Below are 12,597 nucleotides of genomic sequence, written 5' to 3'. Positions count from 1 at the left end.
CAACCTTTCATTGTGGTGAACACGGCTTCCTTTCCTTAACCCGAACATAAACAGCCGAGCGGTCCGGCCGCCGCAGAGCGAGACGTCAAGGAAACCGGCAGAAACATTATCGGGGCGGTGGACGCTGTTTGTTAGTCTGAGCGTGGCCACAACAGTTAGAAATGTTCTGCTTTACGTTCTGCTCTGTGGAAGTGCGGATAAACACCGCGAACGATGTAAAAAAAGAAAAAGAAAAGAAAAGAAAAAAGCCTCGCACGGTGACGGAAAACCAACACCTCGCTGCGTCAGTGGTGAGACGTCATGAAAAATCAGCTTTTCCTCTTTGAGGCAGCTTCTTCTGCACTCGTCTAATCTCCAAACATGTTAAGCTCCTTCGGCTCGGAGCTTCTTGCAAATGCATCCAAAACATTGAGAAAGAGTCACAAAAGCCCCCCCCACACACACACACACACCTTCCGGCTGCTCTTTGACACCGCTGGGCAAAATAAAAATGTTTCCCTGGCTCAGCTTTTTAAAAATCGGTGTGCTTTATGCGTCATCAGTCACCGTCAGCAACACATCTTCTAAAGAAAACACCTGCAAACACAGATGAGGCGACTGTACGCACTGTATTCATTGTTCACGTCTGTCGGTAGCTGCGTTTATCAGGTGAACCTTTCCTGCTGAAAGTCGACGATCGAAGCAGAAAAATGGACGAGCGTGAAAAGATCGAAGCCAGTTTGACAAAGTCTTGCTCAGAGTACCTTCGAACCTGCAGCTCTGGTGAGGTGCTTCTGCTCTGCGGGGGTTAGGAGCTATCAGAATACCTTCTATGTACTTTCACTATGATAAACTGTGAGGATCATGGTTTTCGGCAACGAGACGTCCAGCCGTCATTTGGACGGTCAATTTTCGGAAAAGACGGCTGAAAAAACAGCGGAAGTCTAAAATAAGTGTGTAATGGTCATCACTGTTTGTCACCTTCTAATTTTGCCTGAATTCATATTTTTTCGCCAAAACATAGCGAACTATCGGCTCGTGAACCCAACGCACAACCGACTTCCTGTTTTGTATTACTCCCAGTAATGAGCAGCGTGATTGATCAATTGATACCATGTGGGCTGTACCTTTTGAAAGGCAGCCTCTGATTGGCTCGTAATTCTCTAAATCATCCCTGTGCGTTCAAACGCCAAAGCGGAGGCAAGGATTTTCTTTTCCAAGATGCTGAGGAATTATATCTGTAGAATCCACACCGATGGTATTAATTATATGGACCAAATGACAATATTATTCTCAAGAAGCAAACCCCCTCCCCCACTAACTAAATAAATTTTGGACACCCATAATTTTTGGATGGACACCCAAAACACCAGTTTCTGCCTAAAACCATGGTGCGGATACAGAGCTCCTGGGATCCTTTACTTCCTGTGGCTGTCCACCTAGTATTCTGTGGTGTCTGATCCGTTCTGAATTTAGCCGACTTCAATCAAACCTCACGCCGTACACACACTCTCACTGAGACCTCAAGAAGTCAATGGCCACATCAGTTATTCCAGGGTTCATTTTAACTGGACTGAACAGACAGTGGTCAGGTACGTTACTCTAGCACCACTGCACAGGTGTAGCGTCGTCCAGGGCTGTTTTGTAGGCAGGTGGTCATAATGTTATGGCTTATCTGAGGGCTTGGGCTGCAGTGTTTGTATGTGACTGTTCTGGTAGAATACAAAGACAAAAGAATGTAGGAGCAGCACTTCTCAGTACTACAGTGAGAACCAACAACAGGCCGACGCTTCATCGGAACTTAGAGGGGAACGCTTGAAGCAACATGTTGAGGAACATGTTGAGGAACGTATTGAGGAACATTTGAAGAAATTATAGACAAATGAGGAGGAACACATAGAGAGGCGTATGTAGGAACATATGGAGGAACATGTTAAGGAGCGTGTTGAGGAACGTATTGAGGAATTATAGACAAACATGTGGAGGAACATGTTGAGGAACGTATGGAGGAATTATAGACAAACATGTGGAGGAACATGTTGAGGAACGTATGGAGGAATTATAGACAAACATGTGGAGGAACGTACCGAGCAATGTGTTGTGGAACGTATGGAGCAATGTGTTGAAGAATGTATGGAGGAATGCCAGTATGTGACCTCAGGGCAAAGGTCACAGGTCACAGGGTCGCCCCTCGGCCAGCGCTCACCATAAAAGGAGGGGCCAGAATAGAGCCGTTAGTACCGTTCTGAGTGCAGCGATGATGTCTTCATGGAGACGTTTGGCACCAGGAGATTATTTCTGATGTCTCTGTTGTAGAAAAGTGGTTCCAAATTTAGGGTCAGGGACTCGATTGGAGACACCAGAAGTGATCAGAGGGGACATGAGGCTTTGCCTGCTCTGTTGTTAAAAATATATATAATAGAAAACCAGAATATAACACTTTTTATTAACTCGTCTTACAATCAGAAGGTTAAAGATTCCATCAACCATTTCCCCTTGTCCAAAGTTCACAATTGTCCAAATTGCTCCAACTTCACTGCCGTGGCTGACTAATAATGCGAAGCGTCTACGGAAGCAGTGGGTGAAAAAAAACCCCGTGCTCACCATGGAAGCTTTAACGGTCCCACTAAAGTCGTTTCATCACATTATCAGGTGTGAGCGATCATTTCCAGTTTCCATTATTACCGGCTCTTCAGCGTCTCGGGTTAAAATAACAATAACTGTCAGTGCTTCTGCCGACGTCTGGCTCGCGTTTCTCCGCGAGGCCTCCGCCGCAGCACAGCTGTTTGTACTCAAACAGCACTAACAAGAAGGACAGACTTCTGAAACGCTGACAGATACGAGCACTTTTATGACCTCAAGCAGGTCTTTTATCGAGCTTCAGGTTTCACATTTTGTCCTCATCCTCTCATAAAGCTCCAGATGAAAACCCAGAGATGACATTAATGTGAAGCTCACTTCCCCTCCACCCTGCGCCAGCTACGTTTAGGAAGTACACTTCAATTCTGAGGGGTTTTTGTTTGTTTGTTTGTTTCCTTTTGAGATGAATTACTCTGTAAAATCTCTTTACGCTCAGTGTATCTCTGGTTCAGACGCTCCCAGGTAAAAGCACGTGGAGCAGATTCATATGAAAAGCTTCAATATGTGCAGCACTCTGTTTTTATGCTGGACTAAACTATGAGAGGAGATTTGCATCAGTGGGTACCTGGACTGTTGTTGGATCATTTTACAATGCCATTTGAACACTTTGTCTGCATTCAGGCATTTTCTCGTTTTTTTGTCATCATCTCTTTATTCTTTGGCCTGTATTCAAACTACACACCTGATTTTTTTTACTTTCTGTCCCCTTTTGTAGATATTTAGCGTTTTTTTGGTGTCAGTTGCACGCCTTTTGTCTTGGTTTCTCTCTGTTTTGAGTCATTCGGAGGTTTTGAGTTGTGCTTTTAATATCTTTTTTCTTCTTTTTTTTTTTAAATCTCTGATAGCTTGTCTCGTGTCCTTTTTGGACAGTTACTGTTGTTTTGTCATTTTCACTTTGTTGAGATTTTAAAAACAGATGATCTTGTCATTTTCTATTTTTCTGACTATTCAAAGCCGTTTCTCACGTCATGATTCTGTTTGCACGTCAGTCATCTTTTTACATTTATACCTTCTTGTGCTCGTCTTTTTTTCTTATCATTTCTCAAACATTTTCTGTTCATTTTTCAACCTTTTAGCTTGTATTGCTTTTGTTTTTGTCCAATCGTGGCCATTTTGTTTAGTTTTTTTCCCGTCATTAAATGAATGTCTTAGGTATCCTTCACCATCCTGTTTTATGTTTTTCTGTCATTTATATGTTTTGCATTGTTATTATGGCAATTTTTACACTTCATTTTAACAATTTTCATTTCAGTGTTTCCTCGATTTGACTTTTTTTCTGACTGGCTGTTTTGGGGCCATTTTTAATTAATTTAATTCCTATTTTTGTATTATTTTTGTGGTTGTTTTGTTTGTATTTGTGACTCTTCTACTCATCTTAGTGGTATATTTGTGCATATTTTGCATGCAACTGTTCTATTAATATTATTTCACCATTTTGTGGCTGCGTTATCTTGTTGTTTATTGTATCTTCATCGTGTTGATTGAATTATGTCTATTTCCTCATAGTCTCCGACATGAACAGAACTGTGAGAATCTGATGTTGATATGTTTCTAACACTGTTTCCTATTATACATCCATACTGCATAGAAAGGTTCTGCGAGTCAGTCAAGTCTAAAGTGCTTCATTGCCTTTAGTTTTACTCCTCACTCCTCACAAATCAATTAAGTTATGGAAATTGGTGCTGCACTCGGCGCTGGTTCAGACCTTTATCTATGAACATGTGAGTGGGTGGAGAGGTGAAGGTGAGTGGGTGGAGGACGAACATCTTTGCCTTGTTATTTGTGTATCTGTGTTTCTCTTTGTGGAAAGGTGTGTGTGTGTGTGTGTGTGCGTGCGTGCGTGCGTGCGTGCGTGCGTACGTGCGTGCATGCGTGTGTGTGTGTTGAACCTGTTTGGAAGGTTAAGAGCGATCACATCCTCCAGAATAATCCCACAACCAATGAGCTGGGAGCGTCCCGACACACAGCGAGAGCGAGGCCGGCGCACAACACGAGTTAGTGGGACTAATGAGTCCACTTCATCGAGTGCCGAATGACGCCGCCATTGTGTTTTTCAAGAGAATATATTGAGTCTGGAAGCAGGAGCCCGGCTCCGGATGAAGGGAGCTGATTGTCACTCTGTAATTTTGGGTCTGAAACCTTGTAAGAGAGCGAGGCGTAGGTGTGACGAGGAGCTCGCTTTCTGCTGACAGCGGCACAATGCCTGTCACTGGATGTTTTCCTCCAATCCAAATCGTTTCTTTCAAATCTTTGCAAATGTCAACAGAGTAAACCTTGAACTTTTGGTATTTTTCGCTTTCTATTTTCTGTTTTGAACAGTCACCGAATTTTCTGGAGTTTTGTGACGGATCAGAAATCCCAGAAATCTGTCAACCCGAAATTTTACCGACCTAACTCTAGATTAGTATTAGGATTACTATTGCAACAGCACATCATCAGTAGGGTAAAACCAACCTGTCTCATGACGGTCTATATCCAGCTCATGTTCACTATTAGTGAACAATCCATTCTGCTTCACAATGATGGGAAGAGCCGACATCCAAGGACCAAAAAGTGACGTCGCTATGAATGCTTGGCCGCCACAAGCCAGTAATCCCTGGTAACGTTTTATAAGACCTCCTGCTTAAAACCCAAAACGCTTTCACGGTCTGTCTTAATACTGAAAATCAAGATCAAATGACCTTTGCCCTTCAGACCTACCTGCTAACTTACCGACCTACCTTTATACCTAGATACACCACCCACCTTCCAACGTACCTTCCTACATACTACTAATTTAACTAGCGATCATTAAATCTACATACCCAGCTACTAACTTACCTACCCACCTACCTTTATGCCGATACACCCACCTAATTTACCTACCTGCCTTTATACCTAGCTACAGCACTTACCTGCCAATTTACTTTCCAATATACCTACCGACTAAATGACTTTGCTATACTGACATACCCAAGATCTAAATGAAATACAGCCTATACTACTATTACTAATAAAAGATCCAACGGTCCATATCTATATTTAATGGTCCGTTAATCCAGGCTCTGTTATTATTTCAGCAGCTCTCAGACTGTGAATGTAAGTAAAACATAAAAAACATCTGATAACTTTAAAACCATTTTAAAGCTCATTGGTAGCCAACGAGGGGACTTTTTAAGAGGTGTAATGTTTCCCTCACACTCGGTAGTGATTAAATAACTGATGTGAGGCAGCTGTGGAAAATCTTGACCTCAGTTTGGGCTCCCTGGAGGTCAGCGAGGGTCGGGACAGTCACGCCAACTCTACACCCACCATTTTCACATAAGCACCATTCAGATGCTCAATCTGACCCCGATTGTCCGTCATGAAAGACATTCCTTCAGTCTGGGGTCAGTTTGGCACTGAAGGGCTGATCGGAGGGTTCCAAGTCCCCACTTGGGAGCAGCTGCAGAAAGACCAAAGGCATTATGGGTAGAGCCGATCATACTGGCAGTAAGGGACATTTGTTTTCCAGCGGAGACGGCGAGGAGATTGATAGCAGAGCTGCACAATACAGTATATCAGCAATTTGTGCTGAGATTATTCCCCACTGAAGTCGAAAACATGGACCTGAACAGGAAACCTGGACTTTCAACTCTGCATCCAAGAGCTTCAACATCTGGGAGTTGAGTTTAGTGTAAATTAGAGCTGCAAAATATCAGCTGAACGTCCACCGAATGTTGACATGCAGAGGATGAACGCTCAGGGCATGAAAGCGCTTCAATCCAGTTCCGTCAGTCTTTTATGGGTTGGATATTGTGCATGTTGATTTAATAAGAAAACAAAGACTTTATGATGTTATAGGCCGCCCGAGTGCAAAACCATGTTTGAAACTTCAAATGAATTTGAGCCATTTACTTCAAGTTAAACAACTACAGTAGTTTGTAGCCTATAAGCTGCACTTTTTTGTCTTGTTTGGCTACCAACATCATTTTTATTAAAAAGCATCTTTTGAGTTAAAATAGTCTGCTAAATACCACTTTTAACCACTAGATGTCACTGTATGACAACGGAAAGCTGTGACGGCGCCACAGAAAAACACCCGTTACTTCTGACAGAGCAAGAAAAAGGGAAGATCTACACGGCAGAATTTAAATTGAGAACGCTCAAATGTGCAGCAGAAAGCGTTCCGAGTGTGTGAAGACGCAGGTGAAAAGCACAGAACCCGTTACAGTGATGAAGAAAACAGAGAAGGCTCATCGCGAGAGTTGAGGAACAAAAGCTGCTGGACCAGAAATATCAATGCTCCAGTTCCATCTAGACATTGATAATACATATTCTTATACCCCTAAAAGAGTTAAAGAGGTTTTTGACGTGTGTTTTTTTTTTTTTTTTTTCTACACGTGTGACTTATATAGTCTGGAAAATGCGTTAACTACCACAGATGCATTGCCTATAGATCCTAACAGCTTAAAATTTAAATACTTTACAGAGTGAAAAACTTACTTAAAATTACTACCCTGTAAACTTTGAAAAATATAAAACATCCTGTATTCACTGCATGTCGTGGTTGAAAGAGTTCATTAGCACCTGAATCCTGTACTATTTTCTCTTATTGTGGGCGTGTCCACCAGCGTTTGGCTTCACTGAAATAACAAACGTCTTTTGGTTTTGGACATAATGCTCCACTTTTGAGTTCTTTTGAACTGTGGTGTTTTCTTGGTTAAATGAAGCTTTTTCGAGGCCGAGGAATGAGTGTGCATTACCAATGTGAACGTGTGACTGTATAAACATGACTCGGGACGCGTCTGAAAGTGAATAAGGCCATGCGCCGCTCTCCTTTGGACAACATTTAAGCTAAAGTACACACACGGAGCGTCCAGACGTCTCTGGAGCAGATCTGAGATGATCAAACACAGATGTGCTCTCACCGTTCAACACCAGCGACCGGCGGCAGACGGAGGGCTGCGCCGGTATCTCACACAGCCGTGTGTTCTGGGAAGGTTGATGTGATGGAAAGAAAAATAACGTACACATCCATTTAAACCCCCCCCAAAAAAAAAAAAAAGTAATAATCGATTTGAAGTCTTGAGTTTCCTGGCAGAGTGTTCGGCAGTCAGAGTGAGGAAATGATGGCACGTCGCTTGTTTTCCAAAAGGTTTCACTGCTTGTTTCTTGCAAATCATGTTGCACAAACAAGCATGATTAACTTGATATGTGAGGAAATTGAATAATGGCGGAGCGGACGGTTCACTGCGCAGAGGAAAGAAGTGCTGCGGTGCCAGGACGGGTTCAGCAGTTTGTCTCGGTGGGAAAAAGATCAGCTCAGTGGAAAGGTTTTGGTTTTTTTCATTTTATTCAAAGGTGCACCAGCTGATGTCATCCGGTTCGATTCCAGTGTTTTATGTGTGCGCGTTGTGTTTGTTTCAGGTTCATCCTGGTGTTCAGCTGCCTGGTCCTCTCCGTCTTCTCCACCATCCCGGCTCATCAGGACTTCTCCTCCGACTGCCTGCTCATCCTGGTGGGAAACTTCACAAACACTCTGAACCGAACACGTAACACTTCACTATTCAGTCACCAAACATATCACCATAATAGATGATCCATTAACAGATGATTCAACTTTATTTATTTAGAAATCATGCCAATGAGAAGCTTTTCCATATTTGAGATTCGGGGTCTCTGTTCAGGTTTTCAGGTCCAGTGGTTAGAAGTGGTGCCTCACAACTGGAAGGCTCCTGAATCTCAGAAATGTAGGAGGAGGCTGGAGGTTCAGGAGAAATGGGGAATAACGGAGGGAACACGCAAACTCCTCGCAGAAAGAGTCCACTTTTCGAATTATATTCTCCTTATATTATAAGGAGTAACGCCAACCACTGCACGCCCGCACTGTTACTGTGGTCTCAGTACTCTCTGCAGGTTGAACAGTTTTCACTTTGTTACACTTTTTCTTCCTAAACAACACAGAGTGTTAGATAATGTGTAGAAAAGTGAATTATATGAATATATTTTTCAATTTGACACACAGAGAGTTGACAGGAGGTCGTCACTACAGGAGGAGGATCCAGAGCTGCGGCTCTTCTCTCTTTACATGATCCTCTTTGCTTTTCTGTGGCCAGAAAACATTCTGAAAGCACTCGGTGAAGTTTGTGTGAGAATTATTTTGGTCGTAACACAAACCGGCGAGCGGGCTCAAAGCTCCTCCAGGAGAATGAATGGCAGACTTGTGTTTCTGCATCAGTTGATCGTTTGTTCAAGATCCTTGTAAAGCTTCAGTGCAGAAACAGCAAACTGAGTTCACAGTGTCCTCGAGGTCCGAAGGTTCAGGAAGACAGAGCCACTGAGGACGTGTGTGTGTGTGTGTGTGTGTGTGTGTGTGTGTGTGTGTGTGTGTGTGTGTGTGTGTGTGTGTGTGTGTGTGTGTGTGTGTGTGTGTGTGTGTGTGTGTGTGTGTGTGTGTGTGTGTGTGTTGTTTTCTCAATGTTTTATTTATAAATAAATACCTTGTATAAGTTAAACATATATAGCAAATACACACATAGAAATAAATAGAAAAAACTGATACAGTTAAATTTTCTATTTCTATTTACATTTTTGATATAAGCATTTCACATAACATTTCGGAGCTGATTTATTTGTCCCTCTGATGTTATCCGGCGGATGAGGTTGTGTTTTGTCCGGTGCTGGTGCTTTAACCGAGCGTCTGCTGTGTGTGTGTGCAGGAGTTTGTGATGATCGTGGTCTTCGGGCTGGAGTACATCATCCGGATCTGGTCTGCAGGATGCTGCTGTCGCTACCGAGGCTGGCAGGGCCGCCTGCGCTTCGCCAGGAAGCCCTTCTGCGTCATAGGTGAGCACTTCTGCTGTTTTTACACACACACACACACACACACACACACACACACACACACACACACACACACACACACACACATCCTCACGTATGTAAGAACGAGCAAAGCAGCTAAATAATTTCTCTCGCAAAGAAATCATTAGATTTCACTGCTGCTCTTATTTCCCAAGATGCCCCCGACATACGTGATCGTTTTGTTGACGATCAACATTATCCGGCTGTAAAACGCCCCGAAGCAAACATTCACGCATTCTCACATGTATCGCCGAGTCTTTCATGAGCTCAAGGTGAGTCGATTCTGTGAGGAATAAACATGTTTTCCTTTATTATGCTCACATCTTCAGGCGCACACACACACACACACACACACACACACACACACACACACACACACACACACACACACACACACACACACACACACACACACACACACAGGAGGACTTGATCCACACGCCCTCCCACTGACTCCAGTGGACAAACGTCCCGCCGCACCGCTTGAGGTGGAATTGGTTGGAACTCTTGTTTATTGAGTCCAAACGTCCGCTCTGATGGTTCACGTGTTTAAAACTCGTCGGTCTCGTGCAAGCGGAGGACGATTGTGAAGCTGCTGGCAGCATTATGACACCAGCTGCTCACATCCACCTCCGATGTGGAGTCATTAAGAAACCTCGCTGCCACAAACACACTGCTTGCTTCACACATTCTCTCTCTGGCTCCAGTCTGCAGCTCATAGAACGAAAACAACGACTTCACAGATGAATTTGTTGAAGAGTTTCACATTGGTCTACGGTCAGGAAGGAAAGACGTGTAGCTTCAAATCTCTGATCCTATCTGCGAATGCTGTGGTTCCCTCGCTGTTGGAGGACCTGATACTGGTGTAATGGCCCCTCCCTTACTGGTGTGACCTCTTTATTCATTGTGTGCATTTTGCCTTGCATTCGTTTACTTCAAAAGAAATCTCAATAGAAACATTGATTTCACACTCTAATCGATCAGGCCCACATACTGTATGTATGCACTCATATGCTCTCCCCCAGCCCCTCCTCTTCTTACGAGCTCTGCGGGATCTTTGTTCATCTATCGCGGCTGACTTTTCCTCTTTTCCTCCTCCGTGTGAGTCAGTCGGTTTACAGTCGGACACCTTAGTCAGCATTTTCGTTCTCCTAAAAAGGGTTTGTTAGCGGGGCTGAATACCATCACCGGGTTTGGTTTCAACCCGTCACGTCACTGGACCAGAGGACAGAGCGGTTCGGTCGGAGTGGAGAGAGGGGAAAAGTTATTTCTCGAGTCGCAGGAGCTCATTACCAGAGTTGTCTGTGTTCTCTGTGGGTTCCGTGTTATTCGTCGGCACGCTGTGGTTTCTCTGTGAACTTCCTGTGCACGCAGTCAGCTCCGTGTGTGTTTGTGCATCTGTCCGTCTCGATTTGCAAGCGTCTCGGTAACACAGTGTGTCTGCACTCGGGGAAATGAAAAGAAATGACCGTGAAGCCTCGAGCACATGTATGAACTCTGCTTTTGCATGAAGCCATAGAGAGAATTACTTCACTGTTGAATTAATTTACGTGACAGTCAGAAGGGGGTTTGTAGGAGGAGGCTGAAGCACATGGTCGGACCGTTGATGCACACGGCAGATGGTGTCATTTCCTTGACACCGAGCCTTTATTGGGGTAATTTTCCGCAGCGCAGCGAGTGGTGACAGTGAGGAGACAACACAATAACACAGAGGAGCTTTCATTGCAGCAATTTGACATCAAACCGTGCAACTTTAGAGCCGCTTGGAGCCGTCCAGTCCGTCTGTGCCGAGGGTGGAGGACAGCAGTGTTTCTGGACGTCTTCCTTATGAACATCCATCTCCTGTGCTACTTTATTCTGTTCAGGGTGGATCCATCGCCAGCTCACTATGGTCAAAGTTCATCAGTTCACAAGAGAAAACATTAATTCTGTGGTTATATGAATGTGACTAACTGATCAATTAGGAATTATTTATATTGCAGTTCATCTACTCAGTGACACACTGATCAGCTATAACATCACTGACTGATCAAAACTAATTAAATGCTATTATAATCTGATTTATCAGTTGAAACACACAGTATCTTGGATTTCGACGGAACCATCACAACACAAGTGATCTGAATTGAAAAGCTGTGAATGAGGATTAATTCCCAGCCTTAATCGGTGACACCAGATTATCCTGAGTCCCTGTAATGAATCAAAGGTAGTAACTCTACCCAGTGGAAAACGATCTCTGCAGAGGCAGATGTAGCTGCTGATGCCAACATCTGGAGAGTGCCGTCCATTGCCAACACCACGTTTGTTTGCGGAACCGAGTTAGCATCGCGAGCATGATAGCCGTTAGCTCATATCAATGCTAATTAGGTAGGTCAGGTCGCTACATTATCGTGTGAAACACTGAGCAGGGATGGTCTCCATGGCAACAGACGCTGATTTCCTTCGATCTCCTCCATGAGGCGCCTCTTCCATCCGCAGTTTTTTATTTGGAAAGGGTTTAAAGTTAACGTCCCAAAATCTAATCGATCGGTCCTCGGATGATGACAAAACATCATTGAAAATTTCACGCAATTCAGAGGAGTCGTTTTCGTGAAAAAATAGGTCAAATACATACATACGTACAAACCAATAAATAAATACACGCTGCCGAAAACATAACCCTTATTGGCCAACTTCGTTGTTCGCCCAACTTTCGTTGGCGAAGCAGAACAAGGTAGCTAACGTTACCGCTAACTGAGTACGTCAAACCAATCTGGCATCAGCCATCACATTGCGAGTACATTCTGTTTACATGACAACATGTCCAAATGAAAACAGAAAACTTTTGTTGCGTTTTGGGGGTGTCTGTTTACATGACAGCGGAGCTTGAAGCCACTGAAAATGCAATGTTTTGAAAATGGCTCCGAAGGTGGAAGTTTTCGAAAACGCAACTTTTCTGAAATGCTGCTACTGCGCATGAGCACCACGGCCGTAGCAAATAGTTCTTCTTCACACGCGTGAGTAGACGGACAATAACAACATGTGTTTCACCCGAGAGTGTCATGACTCCCAGTCCAGATTCTCCCGAGACTTGGTAGTTTTATAGTTGACAGTAGTGATGGCCAAGTGAAGCTTCACGAACCACTGTCTTTATTTTCTAAAGCCACTATATGG

General features: G+C 43.8%; 1 protein-coding gene across 1 annotated transcript in view; it reads left to right on the top strand.

Annotated features, from left to right (window-relative positions):
- Nucleotides 1-12,597, top strand: part of kcnq5b (potassium voltage-gated channel, KQT-like subfamily, member 5b) — a gene marked incomplete at its 3' end in the record, with an annotated part of 113,150 nt that overhangs the window by 84,006 nt on the left and 16,547 nt on the right. Inside the window, exons 2-3 of the mRNA XM_080463297.1 lie at nt 8,008-8,098; nt 9,300-9,426. Of these exons, the coding sequence (XP_080319423.1) occupies nt 8,008-8,098; nt 9,300-9,426 (218 nt within the window). The remainder of the gene's footprint in view (nt 1-8,007; nt 8,099-9,299; nt 9,427-12,597) is intronic.

This window comes from Lipophrys pholis, assembly GCF_963383615.2.
Source record: "Lipophrys pholis genome assembly, chromosome: 5".
Taxonomy (NCBI): Eukaryota; Metazoa; Chordata; class Actinopteri; order Blenniiformes; family Blenniidae; genus Lipophrys; species Lipophrys pholis.
Note: the sequence above shows the minus strand (reverse complement) of the source record. Positions and strands in the feature narration are given on the sequence as shown.